The following is a 17563-nucleotide window of genomic DNA, read 5'->3' as shown; positions in this document are numbered from 1 at the left end:
TTTTAGAGAGGTGGGGGGAGGTAAGCTGTGTAGGGTTTCTCTTGGTTGCGAAGAGTGTGGCATAGCGTAGTTCCGCTCCACCGCAATAAGGAATTTTGCTAACCGCTTAGAAAAACATAGTTTCATCAGGGATACATAATCAACGATCGCAAATCGAACTCGCAGTGGATGAAGAGTGGGGCAACTCAAGAGGTGCAGAGCTGTTTCTTCGCATTCGTTGCGTTGACTCTGGGGCGTGCGCGGGTCTGAAACCCTTCTGTTTCCTTCTCCCCCTTTCCCGGTCCTAAAACAAAACAAAACAAAAAAAAAAAAATACAGGGGCAAAAAGCGAAAAAAATACAATAAAATAACACATTTGTTTTCAACTGTAAGATTTGAAACATTCTTTTTTTTTTTCGGAGGGAAATCCCCAATGGTCCCACGGGGGGAGGGGTTAAAGTAAAAACAAATAAAAAAAAACCGTACCATCAAATTAAAAGAAAAGAAGATAGGGCGTGTTTTTTTTTTTTTTTTTTATTTCCTATTCTTCGAATTGGCCCTGTTGCTATAGAATCGAGATCCCAACAGCCCCGTTTGATAATATCAAATGTCTAAATAAAGGAGACAAAGAAAAAAAAAAAAAAAAAGAAATCCTTTGTCTACCTATTTTGCTAATTTTGGCGTAAAATGAAAGTGATCTGCGACAACGCGTGCGACACAAAACGTGACACCCTTGGCAAATGGTACATGAAGGAATTCATTTGGACCATGAGCATTACTTTTTGGTCCGAGCACGCCTGTAACAATAAACTGCGCCTGTGGGAACTTCTTTAGCAGCATCGCAATAAAGGGAATAGAACCACCCATTCCTTGTGAAGCAAATGGTTTTCCAAATGCAGCTTGACTTCCTTCTGTAAGGGCTTTAGCAAGCCAAGGCTGAAGTTCAGGAGTTGCACAACCGGATCCTGCGGCATCTGTATGAAATTTAACCTTTGCACCATATGGAGGGTTTGCTTCCAATACTTTTCGAAGAGCTTCTGTTGCTTTAGTTGAGTCCACCAAAGGTGGTACACGGAGTGAAAGTCGAAAAGTTGATTTTGCACGAATAACATTTCCTGCTTTTTCACTTTCTGGAAGATTAGCACCTGTTACTGTTAGAGAAGGTTTCCAAAAATTACGAAGTGCGAGTTCAGCGTTATCACCTGGTTCTGTAGAAACTCCAGATAAAAGAGGAAATTGTCCCTTGAAGTCAACTTCATTCATAGTTTTCAAACTTTTCATAACTGAATCAGGAACATCACAATATGCTTCAGGAATTTTTACCGTTCCAGTAGCAGAGTCTTCAATTCGATCAAGCAACATACGTGCAATACGGAATGTGTCAGGAACCACACCACCAGCGAGACCACTATGCATACCCTCTGTCATTGTTTCAATTGAAAGTATACCTCCTCCAACACCTCGAAGAGCTGTGGTAAGCCAAAGTTGATCATAATTCATAGCCCCACTATCAAGGCATATAAGTAAGTCAACATTTCCAATACGAGCGCTGCATTTCTCAATATAATAAGGTAAGTCAAAACTTCCAGATTCTTCACATGCTTCAATAATTGTAACGATACGTCCATGAGGTAATCCGTGTTTTTGAACTGCTGCCACAGCGCTTAATGCAGAATAAATAGCATATCCATCATCTGCTCCACCTCGACCATAGAGTTTTCCGTCACGGTATACCGGTTTATAAGGGTGTAGTCCTTCATCCCATGGAAGAAGAGGTGGTTGTTTATCCATATGTCCGTACATTAAAAGAGTATTGGCAGTGGGTTCTGTTCCTTCAATTTCCACAATAAGAAAAGGTGTACGCCCTTTTTCTTCAATAACTTCATACTTAAGACCTTTAATACTTTGTGCTTTTACCCAATCCAGAATAACATTCATAGCTTTATCCATAAGACCATTAGTAGCCCATTCTGCATCATAATGAGGACTTTGGTTTGGTACTTCAACATATGCAGTGAGGGAAGGTACTATTGTCTTGTCCCATTCTTGGGAAATGGTTTGAGACACAGCACTCCAATCCGTCGTCATTTATTATTATTTTCTTTTTTTGCGTATTCTTCTTATATGTAGAGATTCAAAGAAAAAAAAAATAAAAAAAAAAAAGGATATGAATTAGAAATTGCTTTATTTATATTTCCGTGTCTTTCTATGGTATAGGGATTCACTTAGTTCCTCAGATAAGAATTCACCTTTCTAGGTGGGTGAATACATACATATAATAAATTATTATTATTTTTCGTTTCGTAATTTCTTTTTTTTTAATCATCATCATCATCATCGTTTTCCCATTATGTTTCCATCAACAGATTCGTCATCAAACAAAATAGAGAGTTCCTTTACCTTATTATTTTCCTTCATATTACTATCGGGGTTTACCTTTGATCGATAATGTTTCTCATGAGAAGATGATATTATAAAAGGGGTACTATAATCTTCAACTAGAATAAATTCCCTCAACAATGCCATACTATACGCATATCCAGGTAAAGTAAAATGAAGGGCAAGAGACTTTGAGCCTTCTTTTGTTGTATCAGAACTTGTTAGCGAAAGAGCACCTACAGGTAATCGATCTGATAATCGATGACCATATTTACCTATTGGCCAAGGATTTTGGGGTTGACCTCGTGAAGAGGTAGTATAACTAGAATTTTGTCGTAGTTCCATATCTGTAAGTAATTTATAGACTCTATCTCCTTCTTTTTCTTCTTCTTCTTCAGAAATTGCACTTGGTTCTGGAAGAGTTTTAATCCAAGGATAAACCGTACGAGGGTAACCACTAGCTTTTGTGAAAAGTGAACGAAAGTTTACTTGAACTCCAGATGTATCTTCAAGTTTACATAAAGGGAAACGGAAACCCAATAAGTATGACAACTCTTCTATAACTTCATTATTTTGCAAACCAAATGGAATAACAATATCATGAAGTGTATAAGAGGTTCCTATTTCCATTGTAAGAATTGGTAATATACCATGAAATCTTTTATTATCATGACTATTAAAAGTATTATAAGATTTCTCATGAATTATAGACTCTATAGAAGTTCCAAGAGTATTTAATGGGAAAAGTTCTAATTTTGCTATATTTTCATCATTTCCTACATGTTCATTTTTATCTAATACAAAGTCTCCAAGATCAGGAGAACTATCTAAAGAATTTTCTCCTACTTTATGAACACGACAACTAGCAAGTATATTCCAAAACAATGCACTTTTACTTGTTGAAATTTGTCTCTTTAACCCTAATGGAATATGAAGTTGATACCACTGTCTCAATACTGCAGGTCTATCCTCTCCTTGACGAAGTAATTCTACTAATTCTTTTATCCATCCTTCAGAATTTGTATTTGATATATTATAAGCAATAGTAGCAGCAATAATAAGTGATTCAGCAGGCATATTTCGTTCCCACGCAGCTGCCGCATGATATGAACGAAAAGGACAAAGTGGTGTTAAAGGACCAAAATAACGAGGACCAAAATAGTTAGGAAATAGAGAAAATTTTGATAATAATCTCTTTTCTAAATAGTTTTGTGTATTTGTTCCTATAGTTGTTGAATTTGTTATACCTCTTACAAGCATACTATACTGCATTTGAGATTTATAACCTTTAGAAGGGTTACATGAAAAAGAACGCCAACCTAAAATTTGAATACTGATCTGGAGTGGCTTAAGATTAATCTGTAATAATCGTTTCATTATCATTTCTCGATAAGTCTCAAATTTAGTATTAGTATTATCTTTAGTATCAGGAAATTTTATACGAACACTGCAGACTTGAACCGTTACAGCAGATTCTTCTAGAGCAATATTAGTGGCAAAATCTTCTGGGAGACATAATCCATTACATGCTTCACTCATTAAAAGAAATGCATCATAAAGTGAAAGTCTTTCTTTATACAAAAGAAAATGAAGATATGGATTTTCTAATCCTAATAATCCTTGACAATAAGAAGATGCCATACTTGGTAATGTTGGATCAGTAAAAGTGACTATTTTTCCATTAGGGAGTATTTCTGCCACTTGAATATCACTATTGTACAAACGAAACCCACGTAATCGATTATGTCGGACACCATCTTTACCTTGATATAATCTTGATGAAATTCCTGCTTTAAGTTCTATATTTTGCATATTAGATGGTGTCTGCAATTTTCCAAATTCAGAAAGAATAGTAGAAAGTTCACCACCTTTTCGGATAGCTTGCAATAAATCTCTAGCCAGCTGTAGAGCATTCTCAATATCTATAGCATTAGCTACACGTTTAATTATAGTAGGATCCAATGATGGGTTATAGAGGGATAAGAAATCTTCTACATTTCTCTTCGGTATACCACTTTGAGTTTCCTTTTTTATGTTTACTTCTCTTGCGACACACAATCCTGGCGGCAAAGGAGCGGCCTGGTTTACCTGAAGAAGTTTCCGCAAAATAGAGGATAAATCCAAACTCTCATTTGGAGATTCCTTTTCCATGAATGAGGTTAATAATAATAAAGAAGAAGAAGAGGCAGAGGCAGAGGAGGAGGATGCCTCCAATTGCATGTGAAACTCCTTCACGACGGGTGAAATAAAAGGAGAGAAATGAGATGTCATTATAAATTTCTGTGGACGAGAAGCGACACGCCGCACCCGCATCCGCCGGGTTACAGCCGCCATGGCTCTCTCCACAGTAGGGAGTCGCGGCGGCATATTTCTTTCAATCACACCAGAAAATAATAAAAGAATAAAAAATAAGAAGAAAGATGTGAAGAGACGGAGTGTTAAGGTATATTAGACATTCGGAGAAAAAAAACAATTAGAGAAAGAGAGAGGGAGTGATTACCAACAGGAATTACATGCGTGAAGACACCCCACTCCCCTCTCCAACTCCAGTAAGAGAAAAAAAAAGAAAACAGCAACAACAACAAGAAGAGATATTTGTAAACAGACATGTTGGGATCCCAAAAAAGGTTGAATTGGAGAAACAAACAGAAAAAAAAAAGAAAGAAAGAAAGAAAAAAAAATCGGTCTGGGTTTCACCCAGGTGATACCCTTCACTCATTTTCTCTCTCTCTCTCTCTCTCCCTCACCCACACACATCAAAATAATAATAATAACAATAATAAAAAAAAAAGAACAAACCAACCCCAGAAAACTGACTAGATAATAATTTTTCTTCTACTACTGATAATGTTTGCTATGCTATTTCCATTTTTCTTTCAATATTTGATTTCTTTTCTTTTCTTTTTCTTCTTTTTTTCTACTTATTCTTTTTGGCACGTATATTAGAAGAGGCTGCCAACTTTTTATGATCACCGTTTAAACAAGCGAAACGCACAACCAATTCAGAAAGGATTGGAAAGTCAAGAAGCCTGTTCACAAAACGGAGACCTGCAGAAGTTACTCCCTGATCCCAAACAGTCAAACGTCCTGCGGAGGCAAATATTTGATTAGCAATATTCATTGGACTTCCTGCTGCTTTTTGTGCCATTTTTAAAGAATCTAAAGATGGTCCTTGTGTTTTAAAAAAGTTAGTGTTTACAGGAGAAGGATGAATCACCACCACATCAATTCCAATATCATGAACCTCAGAAGCAAGAGAAGTGGCGAAATTGGTTAAAAATGCCTTTGAAGGTCCATACATAGATGCTGTTGGACTTGGAAGATAACAGGCGGAGGAGGAAGTGAAAGTGACAAGACCTCGACGACCTCTTTCCATCATTTTACGTAGAAAATGATGGGTTATGGGTATCACACAAGAGGAATTACATTCCACATTGGCTCGTAAACGTTCAATTAATGCATCTTCAAATAATCCTGTACTGATGTATCCAGCGTTATTAAAGAGAAGATTAATTTCAATATCCTTTGTAGCTTCAATAATTTGAGTCATATATTTCATACTTCCATCACCCAAATCAACTCCTACCTTTCGAAAATTTTGTTTTGGATATTTCTGTTGAAGTTCAGCAAAGGTTTTATTTGCAAATGGATCATCTAAAGCAACAAGAACGACATTTATTTCTTGTTCAGCAAGTTTTTCCGCAATAGCTTTACCAATACCACTACTGGCACCTGTAACAAGAGCCCACTCTGCATTGTATTTCTTTTTAAGATTTTGTGGGAATCGCATCGCCAGTTGCTGCAGTACAACTCCCAACAGGTACGTTCCCAGGCTGATCATACCAACAAGTGTGGAAATATAACAGAAGAGTGACCACAGAAGATTATCAATAAAGAACATTGTCTCTCTTTGTAATGTTGTTTTTCTTTTTTTCTTTTTTTTTTTGCAAATGGTTTTGTTTTGTTTTATTACTTGTAAATCTATATATATATATATATATATTTCTTTTTTTTAAAAAGAAGCATGCAAACAAAAAACAAGAAATGTTACATCAAGTCAGTAACCCAATAAAATAATAATAATAATAATAATAATAAGTATTTACAGAGAAAATTCCTCAAAGAGATACGATAGGAGACAAAAAATATTTATAAACTCAGATCAACATTCTTACCGCATCCGTACCGTGAAAATAGCAATAAAGTAAAATCTCAATAACGAGCAAAGAAAAAGAAAAAAAAAAAAAAAAGAAAATAAACACTAAATAAGACTTGAAAAACAAAAAGAAAGAAGCACTAAAAACTCAGCAACTCATGTTCGACATTTTCGAAAAAAAAAATTCTCTTTTAAATAATAATAATAATAATAATAATAATAATAATAATAAAACTCTCTCTTCTTCTCCTCCTCATCCTCCTCCATATTATATCAAACCTCACATGTACTAGTACTAGTAGTAGTAATGTACTTTACAACTCATCCTTTGGAAAATAGAAAGTACGTATCACCTTAACACTTTCTCCAGTCATGGTTGCTGATAAATCTATCTGAATAGAAAGTAATCGAGCCTTCAATGCCAACCCTTCTTGAGAAACATTCCATTGAACCACATGAGCTATACATGAGGATGTTTTATTTACCATTGGTCGAAGTGCTAATGTATACATGGATCTATTATAATCCCTATACTTGCAGAGATTATCATATAATCCATCATCAGGTATAGTAAGGCGTGCTTTGGCATTCATACTATTTATATAATCATTAAATGCTTTAAAAATTTTAGTATCACTGAAACCACCTTCTGTACCAGTGGAGATTGGTAATCGATTACTTAAACCTTCCACAATAGGAATATGAAAAAGATGAAAGGTTCCAGTATCGGAAACACAAGCAGCTACTGTATCTGTAGATGAAACAAGTAACCCAAGAGTATGAACTAAATTTGGTGTTTTCCCTCGTGAAAATGCAGATAAAACTATACCATTTTCCACATCTAATAATTTAAGTGATGTTCCTCGCTCACTCACTGTGAGAGCTCGAGTTCCATCTGGAGTAATGGTAATACAATGAACTTCATTTCGATGAATCTCTATAATATTTTCACTTAAAGGACGCACATCCATATCGGTAAGACATGTAGGTGAAAGTTGTGAAAATAAAGTATCTAATTGTCGATCCGCAACATAACGAATACAACGTACAGATCCAATACTAGGTCCAGGAATAACTCCAAGTAAAAGAGAAAAACAAACTCCAGCGGCTGGTTTTTTCACAAGAATAGTACCTAATGCCATAGTTTTAACATTTCCAATAGATATCATAGCTTTTTTTGAAACTGTAAATGAATGAACTTTTTTAAGTGAATGATCAAAAAGGTGTACTTGGTTACTTTCACCTACCATAATTAAACGAGGATGAAATCGTAATGCAGTTACTGGAGAAAAAAGAGTTACACTTGCCAATATGGATTCCCTTCCTTCTTGCATTTCATCAATAGTAAGATCATATATACTAACAGTAGATCGATGAGAAGGTGTCCAACCTGCTATTAGAATGATATTACCTTGTCCATGTAATGCCATAACACCTACACCTCCTATAATAGGACGTTGAAGGACTTCATGCAACCATCCATCCTCCTCTAATAATAACTCCGTACTGTAAATAATAAAACCATGCGATAAGCCAACTGCAAGATTGGTTCCCTCATTATTCCATGAAAGACATGTCACTTGTTGACTTGATTGTCCTTCTACCATTTTTTCTTTTCTTTTCTTTTCTTTTTTGTTTGTTTACACTCCACCTTTCTCTCTCTCTCTCTCTCTCTCTCTCTTTTTCCCTTTTTTTCTATACTTAATGAGATTTATAACAACATCCCCACAAAAAACAACAACGAAAGAGAAAACAAAAAAGAAATAAATAGATAATAATAATAACAACAATGAAAAAAAAAAAGATGATTCTATACAATCTTATTCCTTTTTCTTCTCCATTATACTACCAAGTATCACATTTTTTTTTCTTTTTCTTTTTTTTAAAAAAAAATAATGAAATATGTATTCTTTTATTCTCCAACTCAGGGAATAAGTATATGACGCAAATTATCTTCACGTGTAGACATACGACGAACAAGTTTTCCACAACTGTTAACAGCTTGAGAATGCAGTGACATCCCTTTAGTAGAAGTAGTAGTAGAAGAAGAAGACTTTGGATTTACCTCTATAGAATTTGGATGACTCTTAATACTACTAACATCAATTCCCATCTTTTGTAGAGTCTTATATTCTCTCTGAGGTGCTAAAATAGAGAGTGGTGAACCTTTCGTCATAAGAGATAAATAATGACAAAGATATGCAGTTCGAATTCTTTCATCTTCACATACCTGTGTTAAGGAGAATAAATTTCTTACAGGTTCTGGTAAAGCCATACGTATCTTTGATAACTGCATAATAGCATCAAACTCATTCACAGGACTCCAAACTACAACTTTTATACGTGATTTACTGTTACTACTAGATTGCATTTCCATTAAGTAATGTAATGAATGTATAGTAGACATTCGAGCACTTCGCTCTTGAAGAGAAATTTGTACTTGATTCTGATTCTCTTGTTCTTCTTCTTGTTTATTACTTGAGGATTTATGAATCTGTGGATACGCCTCTCTTCTCAGTTGAAGTAATGCTGTAAAAGGCACTACTACCACTATCATAGGAATTCTTGCGAGAGAAGATTTCTCTTTTCCTCCAGCTTCCTTCACGGCATCCGTCCATGATGTGAGAGAACGACCCGCAAGGAGTGGTTCCCGTAGAAACGACGTAGTCACGAGTTCTCGAGTACTTCCCTCACACATGGGATGAAGCCAAGATCCGTTATTCTTATTATCATCATTGCTGTTGTTATTAGTAATAGTACTACTAGTAATAGTAGAAGTAGAAGTACTACTACTACTAATGGTAGAAGAAGAAGAAACATTTGAGGTTGTCTTATTTGCCCGCCACCATGAACTAGAGTAATTATTATTATTATTATTATTATTATTATTATTATTATTATCGATTTGAAGATCGACGTCTGTCCAGCTGCGAGAGACTACACTACTTAACAACGCCGCATCTACATCGCAGCGCCCCGCATGAAGGGCGGCAGTAATGCTACTCTTATAATTATTATTATCATTATTATTATTATTATTATTCCGCATTGCGGCCTGTGCGGATTTCAATGCGTGAATGTAAAGAGTAAACCACTCACCGTACGGAACTGCGGCAATACTGCGATGCGGGACGGCCGCCACCCGCTCAAGGAGGCGTGCGAAGAAGACATTCTCCCGCATGGGAGGAATCTTCTTTTTTTTTTTTTTTAATACTTCACCCGTTGTTAAAGAAGGAAAAAAAAAGATGAAAATAATACATACATATACATATACAGAGATAAAAAAAAAGAGATGTAAGAATAGTAAAAAAGAAAAGAAGAAAGAAAAACAGTTATTTTTTCCTTCCTCTCCTACCGGTATACGGCTAAAAAAAGAAAAGGGTATTAACACCGATTCGTCTACATGATAACACACATGAATATACATATATACATATATATTCATTTACAAAGAGGGGTGGGATGGGAAGTAAAGAGGAAGAAAGAAAAAAGAAAAAAAGAAAAACTGCATAGATACCGAGTCATGAGCCTCATTGCTGGAATTAACATTCAATAACTTTTTCCACATCTTTTTCCCACTCTCTTCAGATTCATAAATATATATATATATATATATATAAATATATGCATATCTTCCCCACCCTCATTTTCCTTCTCCTTTTCTCTCTTCTCCTTTTCCCTTTTTTTTTGGTCGTCAAACTTTAGGACTTGGTATTATTATTACCTTGTGCTTTTTTCTTTTTTCTTTCCTCCCTTTTTCTTTTCTTTCTTTTGTTGCCTTACTCGTGTGAGAGATAATTCTTAACAGTATTCCGTAATGTTTCTGTTGCCTCCTTCCTTGATTTTGCCTTGAAAATAGATGTACCCGCCACAATAACATTAGCGCCTGCCTTTGCTGCTGCCTCAATCGTCTTTTCACTCAAACCACCATCCACTTCAATATTTAAATGAGGATACATCTGCCGCAGTTCCATCACCTTTGGCATCATTTCCTGCATAAATGACTGTCCACCAAATCCAGGTTCCACTGTCATTACAAGCACAAGATCCACTAATTGTTCCTTTACGAGTTCCGCCACGGCACTTGCGGGAGTCTTTGGTTTCACCGCCACTCCACACTGCATTCCAGCCGTACGAATTTGACGGGCCACTTCTTTTGGATTTTCTGCGGCTTCAATATGAAATGTCATTTGAGAGGCACCAGCTTTTGCCATTTCTTGTATCCAACGATCAGGATTTGTAATCATGCAATGCACATCAAGAAAAGCATGTGGGAGATGTTTGCGTAGGGCTTCCACAACACACATTCCAATAGAGATATTAGGAACAAAGTGTCCATCCATTACATCCACGTGAAGCCATTCCGCAGCTCCACCGTTAATAGAAAGAACATCATTACATTCATCTAATAGTCTTGCAAAGTCTGAGGCGAGAATGGAAGGGGCTATAATGGGCAAAAGAGGATCTGCTCGCTCAGCACTTAACCATGAACTTCGATCTTGATGATCAAACAGTGTCGTCTTTACCATTTTTCTTTTTCTTTTTTTTCTTTTTTTTCTTCTTCTTCTTAATAATAATAATAATAATAATAATAATAATAATAATAAATAAATAAATAAATAAGAGAAAAGGTAAAAGAAATGAAAGTAAAAGTTTGTGTAAATGTATATGTATATGATTGTTTGTACATGTATATGTATATGTTAAATTGAATGAGGAAAAATAAAGAAAACTGGATCATCATAAAAGATTTATAGGCACCAATGGAGTGACGGGTGTTTATTATAAGAAAAAAAAAAAAAAACTACTTTACACGAAGAATTAACAGGATAACTGTGATAATGAGAGAAACACATCAAACAAAAAAAAGAAAACCTTTTTTTTATTATTTTTTTTAAAACTATTTCAACCCACGAGCATAATCCATGCCTCATCTACCATATGTTGAGATTTGTAAGTTTCCCACTCACTCTGAACTCTACTCGAGACCTTTTCAAGTGCACATTCCAGAGAAAGAGCGGGCACACAACTTTCACTGGCCGCAGATGATTGGGATGCATATCCACTTAACCACAAGGATAACTGAATCGCACGTGTTGGATGGGATAAATCCGCACGAAGGGCAAGAATAAGTTCTTGTAAACATCCATGCATTTGTGAGAGTACGGCTAACATGGCATATACGCCTATCATTATCTTTGGATCTTGATATCCTCCTTTTGCTGAAATCTCTGTATTTCTTTTTCCATCATTCATTTCTGAAAATCCAAAAGGTGATATAATGGATAAATCTTGTTCTTGTTGCTGTTTTTGTTGTTGTTGTTGAGATGATGATGATATTATCTTAACAGCTTCTTTTGCCTGCTGGAGTTTATTATACCATGCTTGTTGTGTACTTCCAAGTGAGCGAAGAAGGGCATTCACATCTTCTGCGTGTTGGGCAAGAATTAATTCCATGGTGGAATCTGGAAAAGCACGAAGAATCCCTAATGGATCTGTACAACATCGGGGAATAGAAACAACAACAGCATCAGCAGAAGATGAAGAAGATGAAGATGATGGGATTTCAAATGTAGAGGATCCACCAACTCTTCGAAAGGATTCTTCAACAACAACAGACTGTGAAGTGATATTATTAATAGCCTCAAGATTGGATATGAAAGAATCCAAAAGGTTTTGACACTCACGAAAACGCTGCACCACTACTGAAGCCATTGGTCCTTTTATATAAATAAATAAATATATTTATATATATATATATTGTGTTTTGCCCATCATCACAGCAATAGACGAAGAGAGAGAAAAAAAAGGAAGAAGAAGAAAACAAAAACAACATAAGCGAAGAAAAAAAAAACTCACAAGAAAAAAAACACATACACAACTATTAACAACATCAAAGAATCCATATTAAAAAGGAGAAGATACGAATAAATTACAATGATGATAGATAGTCTGAAAACAAACTTGGAGTTCATTGTCATTAAGGTAATTAATAACAGCAAATATGGGACGGAAAACAAAAAAAAAGAAAAACAAGTAAATAAAAATAAAATCAGGTTACATAAAAAAAAACAGGTATGCTTGTTATGGCTTGGAACCCTTCTATATATTTTTGATTTACTTAGTTTCAACATATTCCGAATATATATATATATATATATATATATATATATAATATATTCTTTTTTTCCATCCTTTCCCACGTCAACTATGTTTGTACATCATTGTGAGTACCACCTATCTCAGTTTCATATTTATCAACAAAGGAATTAGAGTGAGAGTAAAAACAAAAAAAAAAAACGTCCACATCTCCACATCTATATAAATAAATAAATAAATAAATATATATATATAAATATATAGATGTAGTTCTCCGTTAATTCCTTTTCCTAAACTCATTTGTATTCTTCTTCTTCTCTTATTCCTTTTGAAACCAGGTGTCTACAACCACTCCATACAGATATAATTATGCTGCTCATTTCATTTGCACATACACCTCCATCTACTCCATTAAACTTCTTTTTTTTTTTCTTTCATACTTTTTTCTTTCTTTTTCTTCTTTTTCTTTTAAAATTTCTTTTCTTTTCTTTTTTTTTTTACACGAAGGAGAATGGCTGTTCCTCCTGTGTTGGCTTTCGCAGCACTGCATGGGCTACAACAATACCAAGGGACGATAGCACCAACCAAAATACCACTGAACTACCATTCGAAAGGAAAAAAGAAACTCCACCGAAAAGAATAATAAAAATATAGGCCTGTGAAAAAGTAATTTCTCGATTGGCCAATGTAAAATGATTACTATTCGTTGCCGCCGCCTCTGCACGCTTAGTGCTTACATACCACCACATCATTAACGTCATAAACAAACAGAGACTGAACGCTGGATTAAGAAGAAGCACATAGGAAGAACCAACAAGTGCCATAATAATATAATTGTGATAGTAATAATTAATATTACGATTAAGTCGACTCAGAGAATCACTTAAACCGGCTGGAGAGGCAAAGGCTTGTCTGTCAAAGAATTCCTTCCATGGACGTACAAGAGCCAATTGACGCCGTGTTCCTTCCACAGTAGATGTATAATAATATTGCACTTTTCCCACAAATGTAGAGGGAGCAGCTGCTACTGAAAAAGGTTCCTCCGTTCCTTTAAGAGAAGCAGTGGTCGCAGAAGTTTCTTCGGCGCCGTCTACAAACGCCATTTCAGTTTTCATCGGACTGCCTCCCTGCATTCTTTACAAGTAAGAACGTTTTCTCACTTTCCTACAACCAAAGAAGAATTAAAAAAAAAAAAAAGAGAAAAACGTAATCCTAAGAAGCATATATATATATATATATATATATATAAAGAAGAAGAATGAAAAAAAAAGAGTATGAGAAGTATATAATGCAAAAAATAAATAGATAGGTATATACAGAAATAAAGAGAGCAGAAATCATAACAGAGAAAAAAGGATAAAAAAAACAGAAAGAGAGAGAGAGTATATATATATATGTGTGTATGTGTGAGATGATGATGATATGTGCGTTCGTGAGTGCTGTAGATGCACAAAAGACGAAGAGAAAAAAAAGAAAAGAATGCAAGTGAGAATACCAGGCTAATGAGAGTAAAATAAGAAAGAAGAGTGAAGGATAAAAAGTGATCAAAGAAAGAAGAAGAAGAAGAAAGGGAATGTGTTCGGTAGAATACCCATATACACATAGTTCTTTTTCTCATCGTTTAGTTTTCTTTTTTTCTTTCTTTAATTCGTTTCTACACTCCGTTATTATTATTATTATTCTCTCCATGCCTCGCACTCTGTGAATACAATAAAATAAAAATAAAAAAAAAAGCACGAAAAAGTACAAATACACCATCCAAAGAAATTCTCTATAATAAGGACCGGAAGGACGCTTATTCTTCTTGATCCTACTAAAGCGGTTTTTTCTATGTTTTTCTTTTCCTTTTCCTTCTTTTTCTTCTTCTTTTTCTTTTCTTTTCCAAAAAACGAAAGAAGAAAAAAAAAAGAAATACACAGAGAACGCCAAACAAATTCAAAAAAAAAAAAAAAACGACTCTTTCTCTCTCTATTTCAACACAACTATCGTCCTTTAAAGAACTTTATACGCATAATGAGGGAACGCCGCATAATATCAAGAAGCTCCTGCGCCTTAGAAGCGGGTGTACCATTTACACTTTGAATACGCCAATCCGTCTTCACTGGAGGCTTTTGAAATGTTTTGTAAAAAGGATGTCTACGGCGAATATCATGTTTAGATGCTAATAAGGGAAGTCCAGTCATGCGCACGGAACGGTCTAAACCTCCACCAATACTCTCAAGTGTGAGTCCCCACTTTTTATCCGTAGATTCACGGCGAATGATCATCTCATTTGGTGTTAACAACTCAATGGTCGTATCATTAGGCATAACAAGGGGTTCTGGAGTACTATTACTATCAGTAACCTCCGCTACTGGATGATCTCTTTCTTCTTCTTCTTCCTCTTTTAATTGTTGTTGTTGTTGTGGTTTCTTTTTCTCTTGCTCTTGAATCAGCTGCTTTTCCTGTTGTTGTTTCTCCTGTTGTTGTTTTTTCTTTTGCTCCTGCAATAGTTGTTGTTCTCGTTGTTTTTCCTGTTCTTCTTTTAGCTGCTGTTCTTCTCTTTCCTTTTGCTCCTGCAATAGTTGTTGTTCTCGTTGTTTTTCCTGTTCTTCTTTTAGCTGGTGTTCTTCTCTTTCCTTTTGCTCCTGCAACAATTGCTGTTCTCGTTGTTTCTCCTTTTCCTGTTCTTCTTTTAGTTGTTGTTGTAGTTCTATTTGTTTTTGTTCCTGTTCCTCTGCGGTGTCCTCATCAGCGACGGCTGGATATGTCTCCTTCACATCTTCCTCCTCCGCCGTTTTCGGTGGTTCCACACTCAACTCCTCCGCCTCATTCGCCTCTGCGGTGTAGGCCACATCCATCGCCGCATCCACATCCTCTGCGTGAACTTCAGTCTTCTTTCGAGGAGACTTTCGAGTCTTTTTCTTTTGGTTTGGACTGCGAGTGAGAGTTGTTTCACCCACGAGTGGGGTTTCCGTTATTATCTCTCTAGTGGGATACTTTTGTTGTTGTTGTTGAATGAGAACTGTTTCTTTTCCATGTGTGGGTCTACGACGTAGTCCTATCATCGCAGGTGTAAGTACTACAAGATTTAATACAATCGTCTCGGAATGAATACATAAGGCATCTGCTTGAATAGGTGTAGTGACTTCAACTCCATTCACTGCCAACAGTACTACTGTACCTTGATATTCTGAAAAGAAAGTTTTGGCATTTATAGACATATTGTGTGCTGGAATATGTTGAACTACAAGATCTTCAGAGAAGTTAAAACCCCATGGCATATTTCGGTCAGGACGATGGAGTACAAGTATCGCACGTTGACCAGAAGATCCTTCTCCTCCTTGATTTGGTAAAAAAAAAGCCAATTGTTGAATATGTAATTGTTTAAACGTATTTGATTCTAATTTCATAGTAATACGTTTATACTCACTTGTAGTATTTTTTATAATTTCTAAAACTTCTTCAGCCCCATCAGGTAATATATTTGGTACTGTAGTAGAGTTAATTGCAATCACTGAAGCCCCTTCAGTGGTACATCGCAGTAAACGATGTAATTCCTCTCCCTCAGCAGAAGCACTACGAAGTGAAATATCTACATCTACTAACCTTCCACATTCATTAAAAATTAATCCCCATGGCGATGTCAAATCAGTTCGACGAATGACCACTGTAGATGATTCGCGATCAATGGATTGAACCTTAGTACTACTATTTTCATCCTTACTAGTATTTGGTGATTGTAGTGTAGTATTTTCAACAAGTTCTACCCATTGAGCAAGTTGGTAGTATTGCTTTGATAAAACAGGCATTAATTGTTCAGCCGCTTCTGGAGCTGAATCCATAAGTTGTACACATGGAAAAGTAACAAGTAAATTATCATAAGATGTTTCAAAATCATTCGCAAGTATTATAGTCGTATTTAATGCTACCACTTGCTCTTCACTACGTATACCACCTGAATGAGAATTCTCTAATTCTACCTTAAGACGCATACGTAGTTGTTGAAGAAACATCTCCACACGAAGTTTAACACTAATCCACGCAATCACATGAAGACCTTCCACCACACCTGCCTGTGGAGCTGTTCGGTGCGCAATATACTCCGCGAGTACAGCCGCAATTTCCCTCTGATCCAATTGACCTAATACCACTTCCTTATGAAAGGAGACGAGCCCAAAACGAATAATATCCGCCAACTCCAATAATGCTTCCCGAGGAGTCATTAACACTTCCGCTTCTTTCTGACAAAGTTCATTTAAACGCGCCATGACTGTGGCGATACGGCGGGCCACCAGAAATGCGTGGGGTTCTTTATGTGAAGGTGGCTGGTGAACGGGACTGTGTGGGGCGTAGAGGAGTTCCGCCGCCGCCCCCCACTGCTGAAGTCTCTGCTCGGTGCTCAGACCATCTTCCATCCTGACCCTCACGGCTTCCTTGCGGGATGATTGACCTTTAGGCATTATCTTTTTTCTTTTCTTCTTTTTTTTTTGAGGGGTGGGTGTTCAAGCCAAGTTTATATAATAAACTACACTTTACATAGTCAAATAGATGTATATATAAAGAAAGGAGAAAGAGAAAGAAAAGAAAGAGAAAATGTATTAACATTATTAGCAATAAGGTGGAGAAAAAGAAATAAACAGTCTTTTTTTTCATTCTTTTTTTTTTTTTTCTTTCTTTTTAAAAAATACTTCTTCTCATTATTTATTGGGATATCCCTCTTTTTTTTTTAATTATTTTATATTAATTATAAACTCCATGTGCTCTTCTCCTTCTCCTCCTCTTCTTCTTTTTCCATACACAGTAGAGATACCCCATTGCTTAATCACATGGGAAAAAATGGAGGAGTATACACACACACCGGCACAATACCCAATATCAAAGGACAACAGCAAGATATATATATATATATATATATAGAGAGAGAGAGAGAGAGAAGATACAACTCTGTATGAACGCAAAATATCATTT

At 35.8% G+C, this 17563-nt stretch overlaps 9 protein-coding genes across 9 annotated transcripts; all 9 read right to left on the bottom strand.

Moving 5' to 3' along the window:
• Window positions 1–642: 642 nt before the first annotated feature.
• TM35_000084210 (putative peptidase M20/M25/M40) lies at window positions 643–2067 on the bottom strand (the record flags this gene model as incomplete). The annotated part of the gene is made up of 1 exon (XM_029024286.1): window positions 643–2067. The coding sequence occupies one exon, from the start codon at window positions 2065–2067 to the stop codon at window positions 643–645; it is 1425 nt and encodes a 474-aa protein (XP_028884689.1).
• Window positions 2068–2313: 246 nt separating this feature from the next.
• On the bottom strand, window positions 2314–4725 carry TM35_000084200 (uncharacterized protein; the record flags this gene model as incomplete). Its single annotated transcript, XM_029024285.1, has 1 exon — window positions 2314–4725. The coding sequence occupies one exon, from the start codon at window positions 4723–4725 to the stop codon at window positions 2314–2316; it is 2412 nt and encodes an 803-aa protein (XP_028884688.1).
• Window positions 4726–5275: 550 nt separating this feature from the next.
• TM35_000084190 (putative short-chain dehydrogenase) lies at window positions 5276–6259 on the bottom strand (the record flags this gene model as incomplete). The annotated part of the gene is made up of 1 exon (XM_029024284.1): window positions 5276–6259. The coding sequence occupies one exon, from the start codon at window positions 6257–6259 to the stop codon at window positions 5276–5278; it is 984 nt and encodes a 327-aa protein (XP_028884687.1).
• Window positions 6260–6828: 569 nt separating this feature from the next.
• Window positions 6829–8121, bottom strand: TM35_000084180 (uncharacterized protein; the record flags this gene model as incomplete). The annotated part of the gene is made up of 1 exon (XM_029024283.1): window positions 6829–8121. One exon carries the CDS (start codon window positions 8119–8121, stop codon window positions 6829–6831), a length of 1293 nt encoding a protein of 430 aa, XP_028884686.1.
• A 317-nt stretch (window positions 8122–8438) lies between these two features.
• Window positions 8439–9695, bottom strand: TM35_000084170 (uncharacterized protein; the record flags this gene model as incomplete). Its single annotated transcript, XM_029024282.1, has 1 exon — window positions 8439–9695. One exon carries the CDS (start codon window positions 9693–9695, stop codon window positions 8439–8441), a length of 1257 nt encoding a protein of 418 aa, XP_028884685.1.
• A 598-nt stretch (window positions 9696–10293) lies between these two features.
• TM35_000084160 (putative ribulose-5-phosphate 3-epimerase) lies at window positions 10294–11043 on the bottom strand (the record flags this gene model as incomplete). The annotated part of the gene is made up of 1 exon (XM_029024281.1): window positions 10294–11043. The coding sequence occupies one exon, from the start codon at window positions 11041–11043 to the stop codon at window positions 10294–10296; it is 750 nt and encodes a 249-aa protein (XP_028884684.1).
• A 376-nt stretch (window positions 11044–11419) lies between these two features.
• TM35_000084150 (uncharacterized protein) lies at window positions 11420–12229 on the bottom strand (the record flags this gene model as incomplete). Its single annotated transcript, XM_029024280.1, has 1 exon — window positions 11420–12229. One exon carries the CDS (start codon window positions 12227–12229, stop codon window positions 11420–11422), a length of 810 nt encoding a protein of 269 aa, XP_028884683.1.
• An 881-nt stretch (window positions 12230–13110) lies between these two features.
• On the bottom strand, window positions 13111–13746 carry TM35_000084140 (RAB-interacting protein; the record flags this gene model as incomplete). The annotated part of the gene is made up of 1 exon (XM_029024279.1): window positions 13111–13746. The coding sequence occupies one exon, from the start codon at window positions 13744–13746 to the stop codon at window positions 13111–13113; it is 636 nt and encodes a 211-aa protein (XP_028884682.1).
• An 849-nt stretch (window positions 13747–14595) lies between these two features.
• On the bottom strand, window positions 14596–17055 carry TM35_000084130 (uncharacterized protein; the record flags this gene model as incomplete). The annotated part of the gene is made up of 1 exon (XM_029024278.1): window positions 14596–17055. The coding sequence occupies one exon, from the start codon at window positions 17053–17055 to the stop codon at window positions 14596–14598; it is 2460 nt and encodes an 819-aa protein (XP_028884681.1).
• Window positions 17056–17563: the final 508 nt, after the last annotated feature.

The sequence above is a fragment of the Trypanosoma theileri genome (genome assembly GCF_002087225.1).
Source record: "Trypanosoma theileri isolate Edinburgh chromosome Unknown TM35_Tth_8_V1, whole genome shotgun sequence".
Classification (NCBI taxonomy): Eukaryota; Euglenozoa; class Kinetoplastea; order Trypanosomatida; family Trypanosomatidae; genus Trypanosoma; species Trypanosoma theileri.
This window is presented reverse-complemented; position numbering and strand designations above follow the sequence as displayed.